We start from the raw sequence: 16,667 nt of genomic DNA, 5'->3' as shown, positions 1-16,667 counted from the left end.
ATTTCTTAAGTACTGATCCTATTCCAAGCAGTGTAATAGTACTGACAATACAAGGACGAATACAATAGAGCTTCCCTTTTGGATATCGTTTTATATTTACAAAGGCAGCTTGCTCGTAAACAAATTACAACACGATGTGAAAAGTATCATGATAGATGTTAAGTGCAAAGCCAAGGAGAGCGTCAGGGGAAGTCTCTAGGAGGCAGAGGCGCCGACCTCAAGCAGATGGAGGGGAGGGTGGTGAGTGTGTCCTAGATGAAGGGAACGCCATGTATGAAACTGGACAAGTCTCTGGAAACAGTCCGGTATGCCTGGACCATAGGGCGATGGTGAGCTGAGAGGGGCAGGGGAATGGGGCAGGGGAGAATGCTCTCTGAGGTACTGAGGAACACATCATAAGCAAATGGGCAGCCTGCAGCCCATGGAGAATCCTGTCCTCAGTGATTCCTTACATTTGTTTCTTTTTTCCGGTACGCGTCTCAAAAAAAGATTCCCCAAGAGGTTCTTCTGCCTTCCTTTATTGTTTATTTACTTATTTTTTAATGGTTTTATTTATTTATTTGCGAGAGAGAGAGCATAAGCAGGGGGAGGGGCAAAAGCAGAGGGAGAAGCAGGCTCCCGGCTGAACAGGGAGCCCGAGATGGGGGCTCGATCCCAGGACCATCAGGACCTGAGCCGAAGGCAGACGCCCAACCTATGGTGCCACCCAGGCGCCCCCTCCCTTCCTTTATTTATCTGTTTCCTCCAAACCCTCCTGTTTTTAACCCAAAGGCTCTAGCTCCCCTGCCCCGAGTCTTTGTTGGGTTTCCTTGAACGCACCCCTAGTCTGGGCATGTATGTGTTTGCGGGGGTGTAGGCCAGTCTAGCAGGAATTCCCTCTCCTACACGCCAAGCTTTTCCTACAGCCTTCTGGACAGCGCTCGCCAGCATGCTGGCGTGGGTAACTGCAATAAGATTTTATCATGACTAAGATTTTCATTGGTTTGCTTGGCCCAAAGTTATGATACTTTTCCACAAATTAAAACATGCCATTTTTACTCTCCTTACAACCCTTAGCCTAGATGACTACAACCGCCGGGTCACCCTCTGTAATGGGACCTACGAAGGTCTATTAAGAAGAAATCAAGTGGGACTAAACAGTGAGAAATTGCCAACTTTAAAAGACATACAAGATTGTCTGTCTCTCAAGAAGTTTGACAGCCCCCCTTTCTTCCAGAACTCGACCTTCAGCTTCAGGTTGGTGCTCTGTTAGATGGCATTTTAAAATACTTTAAGATTTTCACGCCTCTGGCTGTGACGAACTGGAAGGACATCCGGGTGTTGGGAGCCATGTACAAAGTGGAGTCATGCAGAAGGCTTGACAAGTAAGGGTAACAAGAAATCAGTGTTAGGGAGTCATTGTCCACCCACTACAATGGATAGTGTAGTTTTAATAGTTTCTAACATAGCTGCTCAAAGCCATCTTTTGTATTTCTAATTGTGGCCTATATAGACATAGTGTTCAGAACCAGGGTACTTCATTAAATAGAGTATTTAAAAAATATTTTCTCATGCTCTTTTTCTTTTCTTTTAAATGTATCAGCCATAGACCTTAATATTGAAGTCTGAGATCTCAGAGGAGCATTACAGACCAAAGGCAACTCAAGTTACAGCACAGCAATGATGTTACAATACTTGAAATTTAAAGGCCAACTAATAATTCTCTCCCCCTAAAAAAGACTTTAAGAATTGTGAGAAATAACTATGGATATAAATAAGATTTTTAACAAAGATGAATGGGGCTCCAAAAAGATGCGGTGGATAGATTCATGGTCTTCCCCCAAACCAGAGACTCTCTCTCCTGAGTGTGGATTATATATCTGATGGGTTATTTGGGGCAGAGGTGGGGTAAACTGAAAAATGCAGAGGTTGTGCCAAGTGTAGCCGAGCTCAGAGTCTGTGTGGGGTTGGACATAGCTCTCAGCGTAGTGTCAAAGGTCATATAAAGGCTGACATTTAAGATTGTTTGAAAAGGAGTATCCGCTTACTTTTCACGGTAGTAAAAATGCTATTGACATGGAGCGCAATCTTTACAGATTTGAGTTAAGGGAGTGGTTATCGAAGTGTGGGGCCCAGACCACTGTAATTGGCATCGCTTGGGAGCTGGTTAGAAACATAGATTGTGAAGACCCGGCCCACGCTTCCTGATCAGAAACTCTGAGACTGGGGCACGAAATACGTGTTTCTCTCCAGTGATTCCCATGTATGCTCAAATTTGAGGATCACTGAGTTAGGATAAGGACAATTTGCATTTCCTAAAAACGGGGAGGAGAAGAAGACAAGGATGAGAGGAATTTGGGGATACATTTAGAAAGCTGAATATATTACAGTCAACCTGGAGGTCTATTTGGTTGAGAAATGGGAATATAAGATTATATGTTAATTCAGAAAATATTTCTGATCACAGACCCTGTGCTGGGCATGGTACTGAGCTCTGGCAATAAAAATCTGGAGAAAACACAGTCTGTGTCCTCTAGGACTTCCTAGTCTGGCATGGAAGACAGATAGGAAGGTAAAGAATTGTCACAGTATACACAAGAGGTATAATCCAACTAGGCAGGTGCAGAAGCAGCATTGATTAAGAGTTCCCTCCCCTGGGGCGCCTGGGTATCCAGTCCTTAAGCGCCCGCCTTCGGCTCAGGGCGTGATCCCGGGGTCATGGGATCGAGTCCCACATCAGGCTCCTCCACTGGGAGCCTGCTTCTTCCTCTCCCACGCCTGCTTCTTCCTCTCCCACTCCCCCTGCTTGTGTTCCCTCTCTCGCTGGCTGTCTCTCTGTCAAATAAATAAATAAAATCTTTAAAAAAAATTAAAAAAAAGAGTTCCCTCCCCTGATAGAAGATCGTCATTAAAAGTTGGGACTAATTTAATTAGCTATGACAGAGCTTCCCATGTCCCTACCCCATCTCAAGTCAGAAGACTGATATTTAGGCTAGAAACAATAAAAAGAGACCTTTATCAATTGTAACTGTTGTCGCTGACATACTGATTTTTCTCTCAGGAATGCCCTGGAAGGCTTTGATAAAGCAAACGGCATCCTGGACTCTCAAGTGATGAGCCTACATAACTTGGTTCATTCCTTCCTGAACGGGACCAGCGCTTTGCCACATTCTGCCGCCAATGATCCTATTTTTGTGGTACGTTCAAAGGCTCAGAATAGATGAAAAATTTTTAACGTAAGATGTTGGATTTATTTGCTTTTCAGTAAGATTAAGATTTGGTGTTTTATTCTCTTTGTGAACAATGGGATGTATTCAAATGTTAAATTCATTTTATTCTATGCCCTAGAGGTGGTTAGGCAGCATTTAAAAAGTCCCCTTTCCAGAAACCCGCGCTTTAGAAATGCTTGGTTTTGGAATGACACCAGACAGGAGTTTATAGTCTAGAGGTGGATTCTTAAGTTAGCATAGTGATATTATAAATTATATCATGATTTAGCATAATTTATATAATAAATTAGTATAATGACAATAATTTTTCAATGATAAAATGAGTGACGTTGAACAAGAGTGGTGGAACCACCGTGACCCTCGCATGAAGCCCAGCCACCTGGCACCTTTGGGGCAACACAGGAAGTCCACTCTGTTGATGTTTGGTCCTGGCTCCTTCATTCACAAAGCGTTCCGCCTAAAAATGAGCTCTTCCTGCTGTCGTAATAGCATTGTGTCCACTTTGGACTGAATCTTCCACCGAAGACACTTGTCAGAAGACAGTGTGGACCTCCCTGGGTGTATAAGAACCGGTTCTTTCATTCCTTCTGTGTCTACTCTCTAATCAATGTAGGTGTACCAGAATCCGGTCTTTACTTGTTTTCATGGTTAATACGACCTAGTAACAAGTTTACTTGTTGGACTATAGCCAACACCCACCCCCAAACGCAGGAGGCTGCCAATGTGTAAGAGAACCTGGTAGTGCTGAACAGAAACACTGGTTTGGGTCAGTTTGCAAACTTGCAGGTATATTCAGTTATTTCTTTTTTGTTTGCAAATGAGTAGATTCTACTCTAATTTAGGATAAAAATTAATTTACTGACTTCAATAACTGGGAAACTGAGGAGTGCTGCTGGCTTCAGGTATTGTTGAATCTGGGGTCTCAAATGACATCAGCTCTGTCTCTGTCTTCGTAAACAACCTCTTTCCATGTGCTAAATGAGCTAGCCTTTGGCAGCCACAAATATGCACGCTACCAGCTTAGCACGTGGGGCAGGGGCCGGAAGCAGCCATGTTACCACAGTAGCGAACAGTCCCAGGATTGGCCAGTTCTGGATTACCTGCCCTCCATGAACCAATCAGTGTGGCAAGGGGAATGAGGTATTCTGATTGGCCAGAGTAAGTTCACGTGTTCACCCTGGTTTTCCCGGCATGTGTGTGAGCCCTGCGCGCACTGCTTCAGGGAGCTTTCTGCAGGAAAGAAGGTTTGTGTTAGTCAGAAGAGGGGTGGAGCGTGGGGGAAAGCAGTGCTGGACAGAAAAAATGACAAATGCCTTCAATTAATACAAAAACCGTATTTGATGTCCCTTAATTTATTGACTGGCTTCGTATCTCTAAGAGGAAATACAGCCAGTACAGAGAGAGAGCTGTTGCTGACTATGGGAACCTTATGGTTCTTTAAAATTACAAGTGTGAGGAACTAACTCCCTTGCTATGTTTGAGTCTGATTTCTGTCTCCCTTTAAAACAAAAGGAAAAAACAGAAAGAAACTCGACAATGGGATTGTAAATGTTAGAATCCCAAACTACATTAGTTTTAAAATCTGCTCACCAAGGGGCTCTCTGGAGACTAACAAAACAGGGAAGGTGCAGGTCGGGGCCATGTTATCCCCGCGGTCCTTGGTCAGCGCCCTCCAGCAGAAGACCGCAAGGAACACTGGTGGCGAACACGTGGTTGCATGATTGCGTAAGACCAAGGATCGTGTATCCCTTGCTTTTGGGACACCCTGGGAAACCGTCTAGTGGCTCAGGTGCTAGAAAAGAATGGAAGGATTTGGGCTTGCGCTAGCTGATTTGGGGAGGGTCTAACGAGACAGGGCTTTGCTCTGGATTGGATGCTGTCAGGAAGCAGGGGCAATTCTATCATTGAGTACCCCCAATAATTCTTAGTAATTCTTAGTGGGAGTCGCTTATATTAGCCGGGAAAGGGCTGATGTTCACGTTAGGTATTGTATGGTTTGGACAATGTTCATGTTTTGTCTACATTCAGAGACAATCATGGAGTTGTCTTGTTTTTGCCCTGATCCATCATGGTCACAGAGAGACGTTGTTTGATGTTGATGTTCCATAATTGTTTATGCCCGACAGAACACCAAGGCCTCCTTGATAGTGCCAGGTCCACTCCAGGATGTCTGGGGCTGCATTTTCCCCCCTGAAGTACAGCTCACCAGAGCTGGCTTAGAGCCTTTGGACTTCTTAAACATTTGTATTCCAGCTGCTAAACCCCTACCATGTCTCAGCTTTACAGATTCTTAATTCACTACCCACTATTTTAACCCTCTGCCATCAAGGTTGTGTGTCTTGGATGGATGGTTTGAGAGCAATTCAAAGAAGAAATTTCACCACTGGTTGTTTTTTATTTTGCCAGCATTTTGAATTTAAATTATTATCTAGGATAGATTGTATTGTAACAAACAAACACTTTATGGGTTTTTTTCCCCCCAGAATTTTTCCTCACCTTAATGTTAATGTTAGTAGTCTATCTTAGTCTGCTCAGGTTGCCATAACAAAAATAAAATAGACTATTAAACAACAGAAATTTATATCTCACAGTTCTGGAGGCTGAAAGTCCAAGATCAAGGTGTGAGTGACGTGGTTCCTGGGGAAATCTCTCTTCCTGGCTTACAGACCACTGCCTTCTTGGTGGTGTGTTCTTACCCAGTGGAGAGAGGGGCAATGAGCTCTCTGGGGTTTCTTCTTATTTATTTATTTATTTATTTATTTATTTATTTAACGATTTTATTTATTTGACAGAGAGAGAGAGAGAGACAGCCAGTGAGAGAGGGAACACAAACAGGGGAAGTGGGAGAGGAAGAAGCAGGCTTCCAGCGGAACATGGAGCCTGATGTGGGGCTCGATCCCAGGGACCTGGGATCACGCCCTGAGCAGAAGGCAGACGCTTAACGACTGAGCCACCCAGGCGCCCCTGGGGTTTCTTCTTATAAGAGCACTAGTCCTATCATCTCAGGGCCCCACACATATGAACTTATTTAACCCTAATTACCTCTTTTTGGCCCCATCTCTGAATACAGTCACATTGGGGGTTAGGGTTTCAACATATGAATTTGAGGGGGCCGTAATTCTGTCCATACCATCAGTTTAGAGCAGTTTGTTTTTCTGGACTTCTGGGAGGCCACATGGCATAGTCAAAAGAACACTGGATTACAAGTCAAATAACTTTTTTATTTAGTCCTGAATTGTGCAGTCTTGGGAGGCTCATTGAACCGTGTGAATCCTCTGTTTCCCCCTCTGCAAAGTGCAGGTCACAGGGCTTGATCTGCTGTTGGAAGAGAGTGGTGTGCTCATTAATGCAACACTTAATAGACTAGAATAATACGAAGCTGCTTTAGAAACTGTCAAGTACAATACAAGAATTATCATAAGACAACAACGTGTTTTATGGTAGTCGCTGGGAAAGAATTAAAGAAATATATGTTGGCTTTGAATTTCCAAGCCTTAATTAAGGTTTCTTATCTTGTTCTCCATGGCAGGCAGTTGGGCCCTAAGGCAATTTTACTGACAAGACATACTGAGGTATTTCAAAGGTGATTTATTATTTTTACTCCACTCAGGGTACAAAAAAAGGAGATATGAAGAGGGAGGTAAAGGCAGAGCTCACAATGCTCTAAGCTTGCCTGGTGGTGTGAAGGTCTGGGTAGCTCCGTGGATTCCCAGAGAGACGAATGCCTGGCAAAGGTGAGCTGTGGGAAATCCAGAGATGGAGCAGTTGATGAGCGATTCCTTTTTTCTAAAAAGTGTTTCTTTCCTCATATTTGTGTAACAAAACGTGAAGGAGTTGTCAGAAATGTGGACTCTTGATCCCAACTCCAACAAGGTGGGGGCTTCCGTGCAAGCTCTCCACAGCCATCTTAGCTCTTCTGTAGGATGCTTGCCTTATTTATTGCTTCTAACTTGATATTTCACATCATTTTTCTGGCTATTGTCTCAGCCATCGGCTTATGCCAAGAAGTTTTTGTGTCTCCCTTCTCTGCTATATATCTTTACATCTATTTATCTATACTATATTTCTCTAAATCAGTTTTTACAAAACATACATTTTCAACTATATAATTTATACACAGTCCATATTCATGAGAAAAAATGTCCCAGTACTCCTTATCCAGTACTCCAAAATAGTATGAGTAGAGCAGCAGAATCTTCTGGCAAATTAAGGATTATATGTCTCCACACAACCTTTCTCTCCTACTAAAGGAAATAAGGGTGATGCTAGTAACTTGCTTTTCAACATCCTAAGTTTCAAGGATTGTTACATCTCATCTCCTTCTTCGGAGGATGCCCATTCTGTGGGTAGGGCTTGGCAACACTTTTCTGTGAGTGGCCAGATAGCATGTGTTTTACCCTTTAGAGGCCAAGTGATCTCTGTTGCAACTACTCAACCCTGCCACTGTAGTGGGAAAGCAGCCATAGACAATACATCTATGAGCGAGTGTGGTATTTTAATAAAACTTTATTTAAAAAACAGGTGGTGAGGGGCCTCTCCGTGGCTCAGTTGGTTAGGTGTCCGACTCTTGATTTTGGCTCAGGTCACGCTCTCAGGGTCATGAGACTGAGCCCTGCATTGGTCTCTGAGCTGAGAGTGGCACCAGCTTGGGATTCTCTCCACCCCCATGCTCTCTCATGATGTCTTTCTAAAAAAAGAGAGAGGGGGAGAAAAAAAAAAGATAAAAAACAGGTGGTGAGCTCTGTTTGGCCCACAGACTTTAGTGTGCCAACTCCTGCTCTAAGGAATTAATGTTGCTTCTCTGCAGTATTTTTTCTCTATCAGTCATATTTCTCTTCCTGCTCTAGGAGAGCCCACATCATGACTTTATGGATGAGGAATTCTGGGACTTACATGTAGTTCAAAATACTAGATGTGTAATCACCCTTGTCTTCATTACTTTTAATACCTTTAATATTTAAAATTTTGTTCTTCTTTGGTATAAGTTATCATGTGCATATAAATAGAGAAAAAGCCACAGCCTTTTTTTTTTTTTTTTGCAGGCATGCAGTGTTTTGGGACTAGTTCCAGAACTCACAGTTACTTTAGGCTATTTACAGAGTTTCATGTTGAAGCCAATTCAGGCTTAAATAGTTCTCGCACATATTGAGATCCAGGTTAAAGCATTTCAATTAAAAGAATGACAGCAAGGCAATTTATGCAAATATATTGCTTACAGCATTTATTAAAATTATTTTCGTGAAATCTCTTTAAGCAAGAGAGGTACAAAGTTGTATATGATCACAATAATGAGTAAAAGGTATAATGTTAAAATACAAGAAAAACTCTAAAACCAGTCTCTGAAGTTCTAATAATTCATAGGGTAATTGAAGGAAATGCACACCTTTATCATGGAAAATACGATTAGGTCACAGAAATGCTAAGTAGTGCTGTCTTCAGTATTGAATTTTGGTATAATCTAGGGGGGAAAAAAGGGAAAACCAATAGACCCTAAAGTTAAACAGTTGAGTTAACTAACTGCCAATAAAGAAACTATGTTAGAGACTAAATATTTTCTTCCCAATTTCAAAGCAACTGTTCCTGGACTGTGTTTGGATGTTATCCTTTTAGAAAGGTACGTTCGGCAAGTTCTAATTCTTTCAATTCCTAAGTGACTGGGGCATTCATAGGTTGCATTGCTAATACTCACTGCATAGCTCATGTGTTTGTTACCTTATACACTGAAATTCTACATGGAATAGGATGTACACATAGTCTTATCTTCATTTATATTTCTTAACAGTGACTAACAGTTGGGTAAGATAGCTCCATTAATTTAGGGAAAGAAAGCAAGAAAAGAGAAAATGAGTTTCTAAAAACAAGAATCTAATGGACTACATGAAGTTAATCCCCTTCTGACTGTACTGTTCTAGGCTGTAATAAAATTAGTAAAATTAATAAGTCATAATAACAAGTATAAAATACTTGTGGGTTGGTATGAGTTCAGTTAAAAAATTTAAAAAGAAGAATATAGGACATTGCTTCTCTCTCCCCAAGAGTGAAGCACTTAAAAATGGATCCATTTTATTCATCTTTCTTACAAAAGAAAAAGCCTATCAATTGGTTAAGCATTCGACTCTTGATTTTGGCTCAGGTCACAGTCTCAGGGTTGTGGGATCGAGACCTGCCTCAGGCTCCTTGCTCAGTGGGGAATCCGCTGGAGATTTTCTCTCTCTCTCTAATCTTTCCCTCTCACCCCCAAATAAATGAATCTTAAAAAAAAAAGAAAAAGCATAATTAGGCTAATACCTTGAGTATTTAAATTAACATTATTTTATGTTAATTTCTAATTTTTTAATAGTTTAACAATTTTTAATGATTTAGAGTTACAGAAGTATTGGCAAAAAGATTTTTAACTGTCTGTAATTCTGTCTCAATTTTCTGCTTATTTCCTCTCATAGTCTGTGTTTGTACAATTGCACTTAGAATGCAGACTCTTTAGGATGTTACAAGTTTCCTAAATATGTTCTTTTCATAATTTTAAAATAGATAATGCAATAAGGGGTTCAAATATAAGAGACATAAGATGAAGTCCCTGTATCACTACCATCTCCCAGCTAGTTATTATCATTTCCCCCTATTCTTCCAGGTTCATTTTATAAATATACAAGCAAATATGTTATCTGAATGGCAGCATGCTACAGACACTTCTGTGATTTCATTATTTTTATTTGTATTTTTTACTTTTTCTAAATCATTCCATAGTGGTTCATAAAGGCCATTCCCATCCCTTTTTCCTGGCTGTATAGTATTCTACAGTGTGGCTTTATCGTGAAATTTTTAACCGGTTTTCTATCAATGGCATATAGGTGGTTTCTAATTTCTTGCTTGGTAGATGATACTTCAGTGCATGGTCATGTAGAGGAAGTCAAGAGAATAGAATTACCAAGTCAAAGATTAAATAAATGCTTTTGAAGTGTTGGTAGATACAGGCAAATCGCCCTGCAGAAGGTTGAATAAGGCTACATTTATTTATTTGATGTATGTACTTTTTTTTTAAAGATTTTATTTATTTATTCGACAGAGATAGAGACAGCCAGAGAGAGAGGGAACACAAGCAGGGGGGAGTGGGAGAGGAAGAAGCAGGCTCATAGCAGAGAAGCCTGATGTGGGGCTCGATCCCATAACGCCGGGATCACGCCCTGAGCCGAAGGCAGACGCTTAACCGCTGTGCCACCCAGGCGCCCCTGATGTATGTACTTTTAAGCAACTGAGATGAAGTTACTCATTCCTACAGAGTCTGACGCCTTGGTGAGTTTTACAAGAGCTCAAGGATTGGAGATGGTGGCTGGCCATCGGCTTGGGCGGAGTGTCCCACGATGGCAGGATTTCTGCACTCTTGGCCTAAGGGATATTTTGTTTTTTGACTTCGTAGGTGCTAAATGGCACCTGAAGAAGTTCTTTGCAACTCTAAACTTCGTAAGGATAAACCCAAGCTCTATTGAGAAGAACTAAACCTATACTAAGAGATGGACTATGTACTCTTGATCATTGATGAAATTAAGTAGTGTAATGGCAAACCACATTTACATACAAATCTAAAGTGGTTATAGCATTGGTTTGGGTTCCTTTCTCCTAGAGTTTTGGTGATTCCTTAGACATGAATGGCCTAGGAGTATCTCAGTTCTTATCTAGAATCTCTTCTGACATCCCCCTGGTTCTCTCCCCCACCCGCTTATGACATATGCTGAACTGGTAACTTCCTTTAAAAATGTCATACTAATAGCAGAACTTCCTGTAGCCCTCTGTTTGCATGTGTTCAATGTTTAGTCCTTAAAGTATAAGCTTTCTTCCTCAAGGGCTTAACTGATATTTCTTTATTAAATTGAGATATAACCAACATATAAAATTAAGTTAGTTTCAGGTGTACAACATAATGATTCAGTATTAGTATATATCACAAAAATAGCCATCACAATTAGTCTAGTTACCATCTGCCACCATACATAATTGAAATTTTTTATATACATGCTAATATATCTTACATACAATGTATATTGCATATGTTTTATGTATACTTATGTATATTTTGTATACAATGTTATTATACATATGTAGAAAGGGTGCTTTATCTTTTTTTTTTTTAAAGATTTTATTCATTTATTTGACAGAGAGAGAGACAGCCAGTGAGAGAGGGAACACAATCAGGGGGAGTGGGAGAGGAAGAAGCAGGCTCATAGTGGAGGAGCCTGATGTGGGGCTCGATCCCAGAATGCCGGGATCACGCCCTGAGCCGAAGGCAGACGTTCAATGGCTGTGCCACCCAGGCGCCCCCCCTTTTTTTTTTTAAGATTTTATTTATTTATTTGAGAGAGAGAGAGAGAGAGAGAAAGAGCATGAGCGGGGCGGGGAGGGGTAGAGGGAGAAGCACAGGGCTCGATCCCAGGGCTCGAACCCAGGACCCTGGGATCATGACTTGAGCTGAAGGCAGATGCTTAACCAACAGAGCCACCCAGATGCCCCTATCTTAAGTTTTAAATGGAACCTCCCATATGAAACCGGGGGTGTCTGTTGTGTGATTTCCGAGCGAGCATATATGAGCTCTCAAAGGAGCAGAACATTATCACAGTAAGATTCACTCTGGCCATGAATGATGTCTTCTGGATAGGAGCACATGGACTCAGGTGGTGAAAACCACGGTGCGCTGGTCTTTGGTGATGGACTGGAGCCTGCCGTCATTATGGCAGGAATCCGATTGTGCAGGTATCTAAATTAAGGTTAAGTTTGATAGTAACTTTATCCTCCACTGATCTTGAAAAAGATATGCACACTTCCTGTATTTTATTCAAGTTTCTTTATGCCTGCAAGCACAATAGCCATTGATGAACTGCTTTTTTCTGCAAGGGTTGCATTGAAAAAATTTTACCTTGAAAGCCCATGGAATCACATTTTCTTCAATACTGCCTCCAAGGTGAAGTTTTTTCCTTCCTGTACCTATCCTTACGTTATTGGAGCAAAATAGAATGGGTTTGTGAACCAAAATTTGTAACCTCATTTCTGAAGCACTCAATTTTTAATACCCAACTATAACAAAGTATCTCTGTAGCAGACATAAGGCCACCACAGTGTACTGTTACTTTATTTTTGCTTGTATTTCGTAGCCTCCAATTACCTTTAGCCTTCACAGAGACTTTAAGTGAGCTCATTTCTGACTCACGTCAAACAGAGATGCTATTAGTTTCTCAAGAGCAGTTCGAGGTACCTTGTTTGGAAACAATGTGCACAACTCTAACAAAAATACCTATTCTACAGGTTGCACCGCTTCTCGTTAAGACTGCGGAGACGTTATTGCCTGCAGCGTTTGTTTACTGCATTCTTTGCATCTTCTTGGCACACACTAGCCTCTTTTACTACACTCTATAAATTGGGTGCTCTGTATAGAGTTCCTACTAGAGCATTTACTGTATAATGTTTTATAGCCTCTCTGAGACCTATAATCTCTCCTTGTTATTTTGCCCTGTTCTTTTATCTCTCCAAATTATGAATTGCTGCAGAGTCTTGTCCCCTCCTTAATTATTCACACTTTGCACTGGGTGAATTCTGGTGTTTTCCAAAAGTTATTTGCCTCTTGTGGCACTGAACCTGGATCTTTCTGTGTCCTGAGAGTCCCTTGTCTTTTTTTCTAATCACAATTTGATCTCTGACTTGAACTCAGATAGAATCTAAAAGCTCAGGAGATACTGTGTGACCTTTGGAAAATACACTCTGGTACACACCTAGTTACTTCTTCTGTGTATCACTTATGATTTGGTTCAGCTGCTTAGAACAGAAAACCGGTTATAGAAGCTCAAACAAAAAAAAGAGGTTTATTTTTCTCTTAATGTAAAAGATCCCCAGTGGCAGGCAGTCCAGGGCTGGTACAGTATCTCCGGAGTCATCACAGACCCTTCTGTGTTTTTGCTCTCCCACCCTTGGTGAGTGGCTTCCTTTCCTAATTTTGATAATTGGCAATTAAGATGGCTGCTGCCATTCCAGCCATCACATCCATGTTCCAGGAAACAGCAAGGATAAATGGAAAGGGAAAAATGGTCACTTTAAGCTGAGACCGCCACCTTTAAAGAGCGTCCTTAGAAATCCCAGCCAGTGACTCCTAATTCAATCTCAGGGATAGTTTGATACTCAAATACACTCAAAATACAAAGGAAGTTACAGAGGAAGAAGAGGAGAGTGGATATTTGGTAAGCAACAATACTGCATGCAATCCTTAGGCATCAGCCTGTTGCTTGGGCTCCATGCTTGTGGCAAAATTTCTATTAGAAACTGACAGGCTCCGCAGGCTTTGGCTGGAAAATGAAGCACAACTTCTCTGTCTGGGAACCTTCTAAACTTATCTGGAGTCCCCAGGATTCAGGACATGACATACCTTTTCAGCGACCTACACCAACAACTAACACTCAGCTCTTTTTTCAGGGCTGATGATTTTTCCTAAGCTCTCCTTGTAAGTGATCTCCTTGATCACTTACATTATCACGTGTCTTCCAAAGTTGTTGCTTATGCAATAAACATTATGCCTTTCTTTCTTTGGAACTTCAATTTTGTTACTCAAAGCTAAGATTTTAGAATTAAGAAAAAAATATTTTATCTCTGCAAAAGCCCATGTCTTAAAATTTGATGTTTTTGTTTTTAGGATGATTGTCTCTGCCGTGAACTGTAAAAATCCATTCGGGAAAAAATTCCTTGAGTAAATCACTTGATTCTTTTAACTATTCTATGTGTAGCCTTGTGAGACAGTAGAGGTAGAAAGTTGCTGTTGCCTGATTGGGGCAACTCACTGCAAGGAACCGCGGGTAAGATATGAGTAAACAACAGCTACATAAGCCAGAAGAGCAATGCACTTACAGGGTTCGAGAAGTACAAAGAGCTCTGAATTCAGGCTGAGAGCAATCAGGGAAAATGCTTCAGGGCGGGGACCATTGCACGGGTCCTTGATAGACTGATGCCAGAAAACAGAAGAAACAGGATTGCAAGCTGAGGAAAAAGCACCAGATTGAAAAGGGCCTCTTTAGTTGAATTGTACAAGAGTCAAAACTATTTTGCATGGCACTGTCTTCAGGCAACAAATCCTTATTAAACATCGACTCTGTCCAAGTTGCATGCTAAGCTGATGTTTCAAAGGTGAATAGACCTGATCTCTGACCTTTAGGAGTTAGGGGTGTTGTTAAGGAAAATAGATAAATAAGTAACAAGTTATAGTATAATTTGGCCACTGCTCTAATTGGAGTACAAGGAATAGTGGTGGTCCGGTGAATAAATTCATTTGATAAGCATTTATTAGAATAAGTACCCCCCTACAGCCGTGTGACAGGTCTGGGATTACAGCACTTGGGACCCAGGGGAAGAGAAGGGCACAGTGTCCCTAGGTCCTTGAACTTACAGTCTAGGAATAAAAGAGGAACCCAGCATGAAAGTTGGGCTGAACTCTCACATTTATGTCGTGTTGCAAAATTGGGGCTATAAATGTGGAAATTTTGCTGTTAATATTTTAAAACATGTAATAATTGCTGTATTTGAGAAGGACTTTAACAGCTTCCCTGAGAAAATAAAAATGAGCATTATGTACATCACAACAGTTTTTAGACTTTCTTTTGCTGGCAAGACACTGAAAATTCAAATGAGGGTGTTACAAAGTGAGTACATAGAAGAGCTGTCCTGCTGAGAAAAATTTGAAAACCCATTTTGGAGATTTCCTTCCTCCTTCCCTTCCTTCCTTCATCCCTCATCTCCTTCCTCCCTTCCTCCCTCCCTTCCTTCCTTCCTTCCTTCCTCCCTTCCCTCCTTCCCTATCCATTGTTTCAATACTGTTAAACACAGCCTCTTCTTTCTCTTTTGTTCAAAACAAAACCAAAGATTTCTATGTTATCATACTTGTCTTTCACCCCAACGTAATAATTAACACCCATTTACGCAAGGCATCCGATGTTCCCAAACCAGTGTTAAATCTGCAAACGAACTCTTATTTGTTCACTTGACAAAGGGGCTGGTGATCCTGTTTGGAGAGATGCTGTGCAGCCTTGAAAACATAACTAAAAATGTCAGTGGGTATGTCACTGAGGTACGGTTGGATGTCGAGAAGTTCCTCATGTCCAGAAGAACCCCATTCCACTTTGGAGAAAGCTCCAATCAGATTGGCCTGATTGGGATGCACAGATCAATGTCAAATGCCACATTCAATTGTCTCGCAGGTACTTCATTCCTTTACCGATGCCATTTTTGATGAGTGGATGAAAAGATCCCATCCTTCTGTGGATGCCTGGCCTCAGGAGCTGGCGCCCATCGGTCACAATAGGATGTATAACATGGTTCCTTTCTTCCCTCCGGTGACGAACGAGGAATTCTTTTTAACTGCAGACCAACTTGGCTACCGCTATGCCATCGATCTGCCAGGTAACAAATACAACCTCTAAGGGAATAATTCGTTCATCTTCTGAAGGACCTTTCTTTCTTTTCAAAAATGCAAACCAAGACCTTAAATTCAAGTACGCAGGTCTAGTTAATTGCTAATAAGCAATTTTCTAGAATATATCTATTTAGCAAAATGAGCCTTTAAACTACCAATTAAGCATCAGAAAAGGGACTGGTTTGATGACTGAATTAATAAATAATAGCTTATAATACATATGTAATAAATAAATAATCTGAATTAATAAAAAAATGGCTATGGTTTGAAATGTCTAGCCAATAAAATCGAAATGCACAAGCCACATGTGGGTGGGGGTCGTCAGGACTTGGAGAATCACTACCTGAAGGAGGGGCCAGGCTTAGGGTGAAGCAAATGCAGCACTTGTCCTGAGCACAAAGTTCAAGGGGAAACCAAAAAATTCAGTAATTGAGATAAATAATAACGTAATATAATATTTTTTAAAAATCAAAATTAATACTAAAAGATGACTACACCATCAAAATTTTAAATAAAGACAGGCTGTTGTTATTGTTTGTTCACCCCTGCATTATTTTGTAATGAGACCAATTGTTTCCAGTTAGCCCGTTCCAGCCCTGCTCCTGCGGGTTTATGAGGTTGACGTTGGCCTGCCAACAGATTGGGCTACATGGAGCTGCACGTTTGTGTGTTCTTCATTAAAGTTCTTTAAATCATGTTTTTACACTGTAGATTTTTTATTAGCTTTTTCCACTTGGTTGAAAATATAGGAGGATATTTTGGTAAGTATATACACAGGCACATATTTTTCTATTTGCCCAGGCCCCAAGATAGCTCCATGGGCCATTTAAACAATCTTAGGACACGTTGAGGCAGAAAAGACAAAACAATAAAAAGTATCTTATTTTGTCCAGAACCCCAAAAACACACAGCCCATATGCTGGTGAGTTTTCCCCATTTGCGTCTATTCCATCTTCCCTAAATCTCTGCCTGTGTATAATCATAATGACTTGTGAGCTCACATCTCTCTCTCTCTCTCTCTG

The 16,667-nt window shown here is 41.0% G+C and overlaps 1 protein-coding gene across 1 annotated transcript in view; it reads left to right on the top strand.

Annotated features, from left to right (window-relative positions):
• DCT (dopachrome tautomerase) overlaps positions 1-16,667 on the top strand; it is a 33,034-nt gene that overhangs the window by 11,347 nt on the left and 5,020 nt on the right. The window contains exons 5-7 of the mRNA XM_002918642.4: positions 1,057-1,236; positions 3,041-3,176; positions 15,431-15,632. Of these exons, the coding sequence (XP_002918688.1) occupies positions 1,057-1,236; positions 3,041-3,176; positions 15,431-15,632 (518 nt within the window). The remainder of the gene's footprint in view (positions 1-1,056; positions 1,237-3,040; positions 3,177-15,430; positions 15,633-16,667) is intronic.

This window comes from Ailuropoda melanoleuca, chromosome 7 (genome assembly GCF_002007445.2).
Source record: "Ailuropoda melanoleuca isolate Jingjing chromosome 7, ASM200744v2, whole genome shotgun sequence".
Classification (NCBI taxonomy): Eukaryota; Metazoa; Chordata; class Mammalia; order Carnivora; family Ursidae; genus Ailuropoda; species Ailuropoda melanoleuca.
This window is presented reverse-complemented; position numbering and strand designations above follow the sequence as displayed.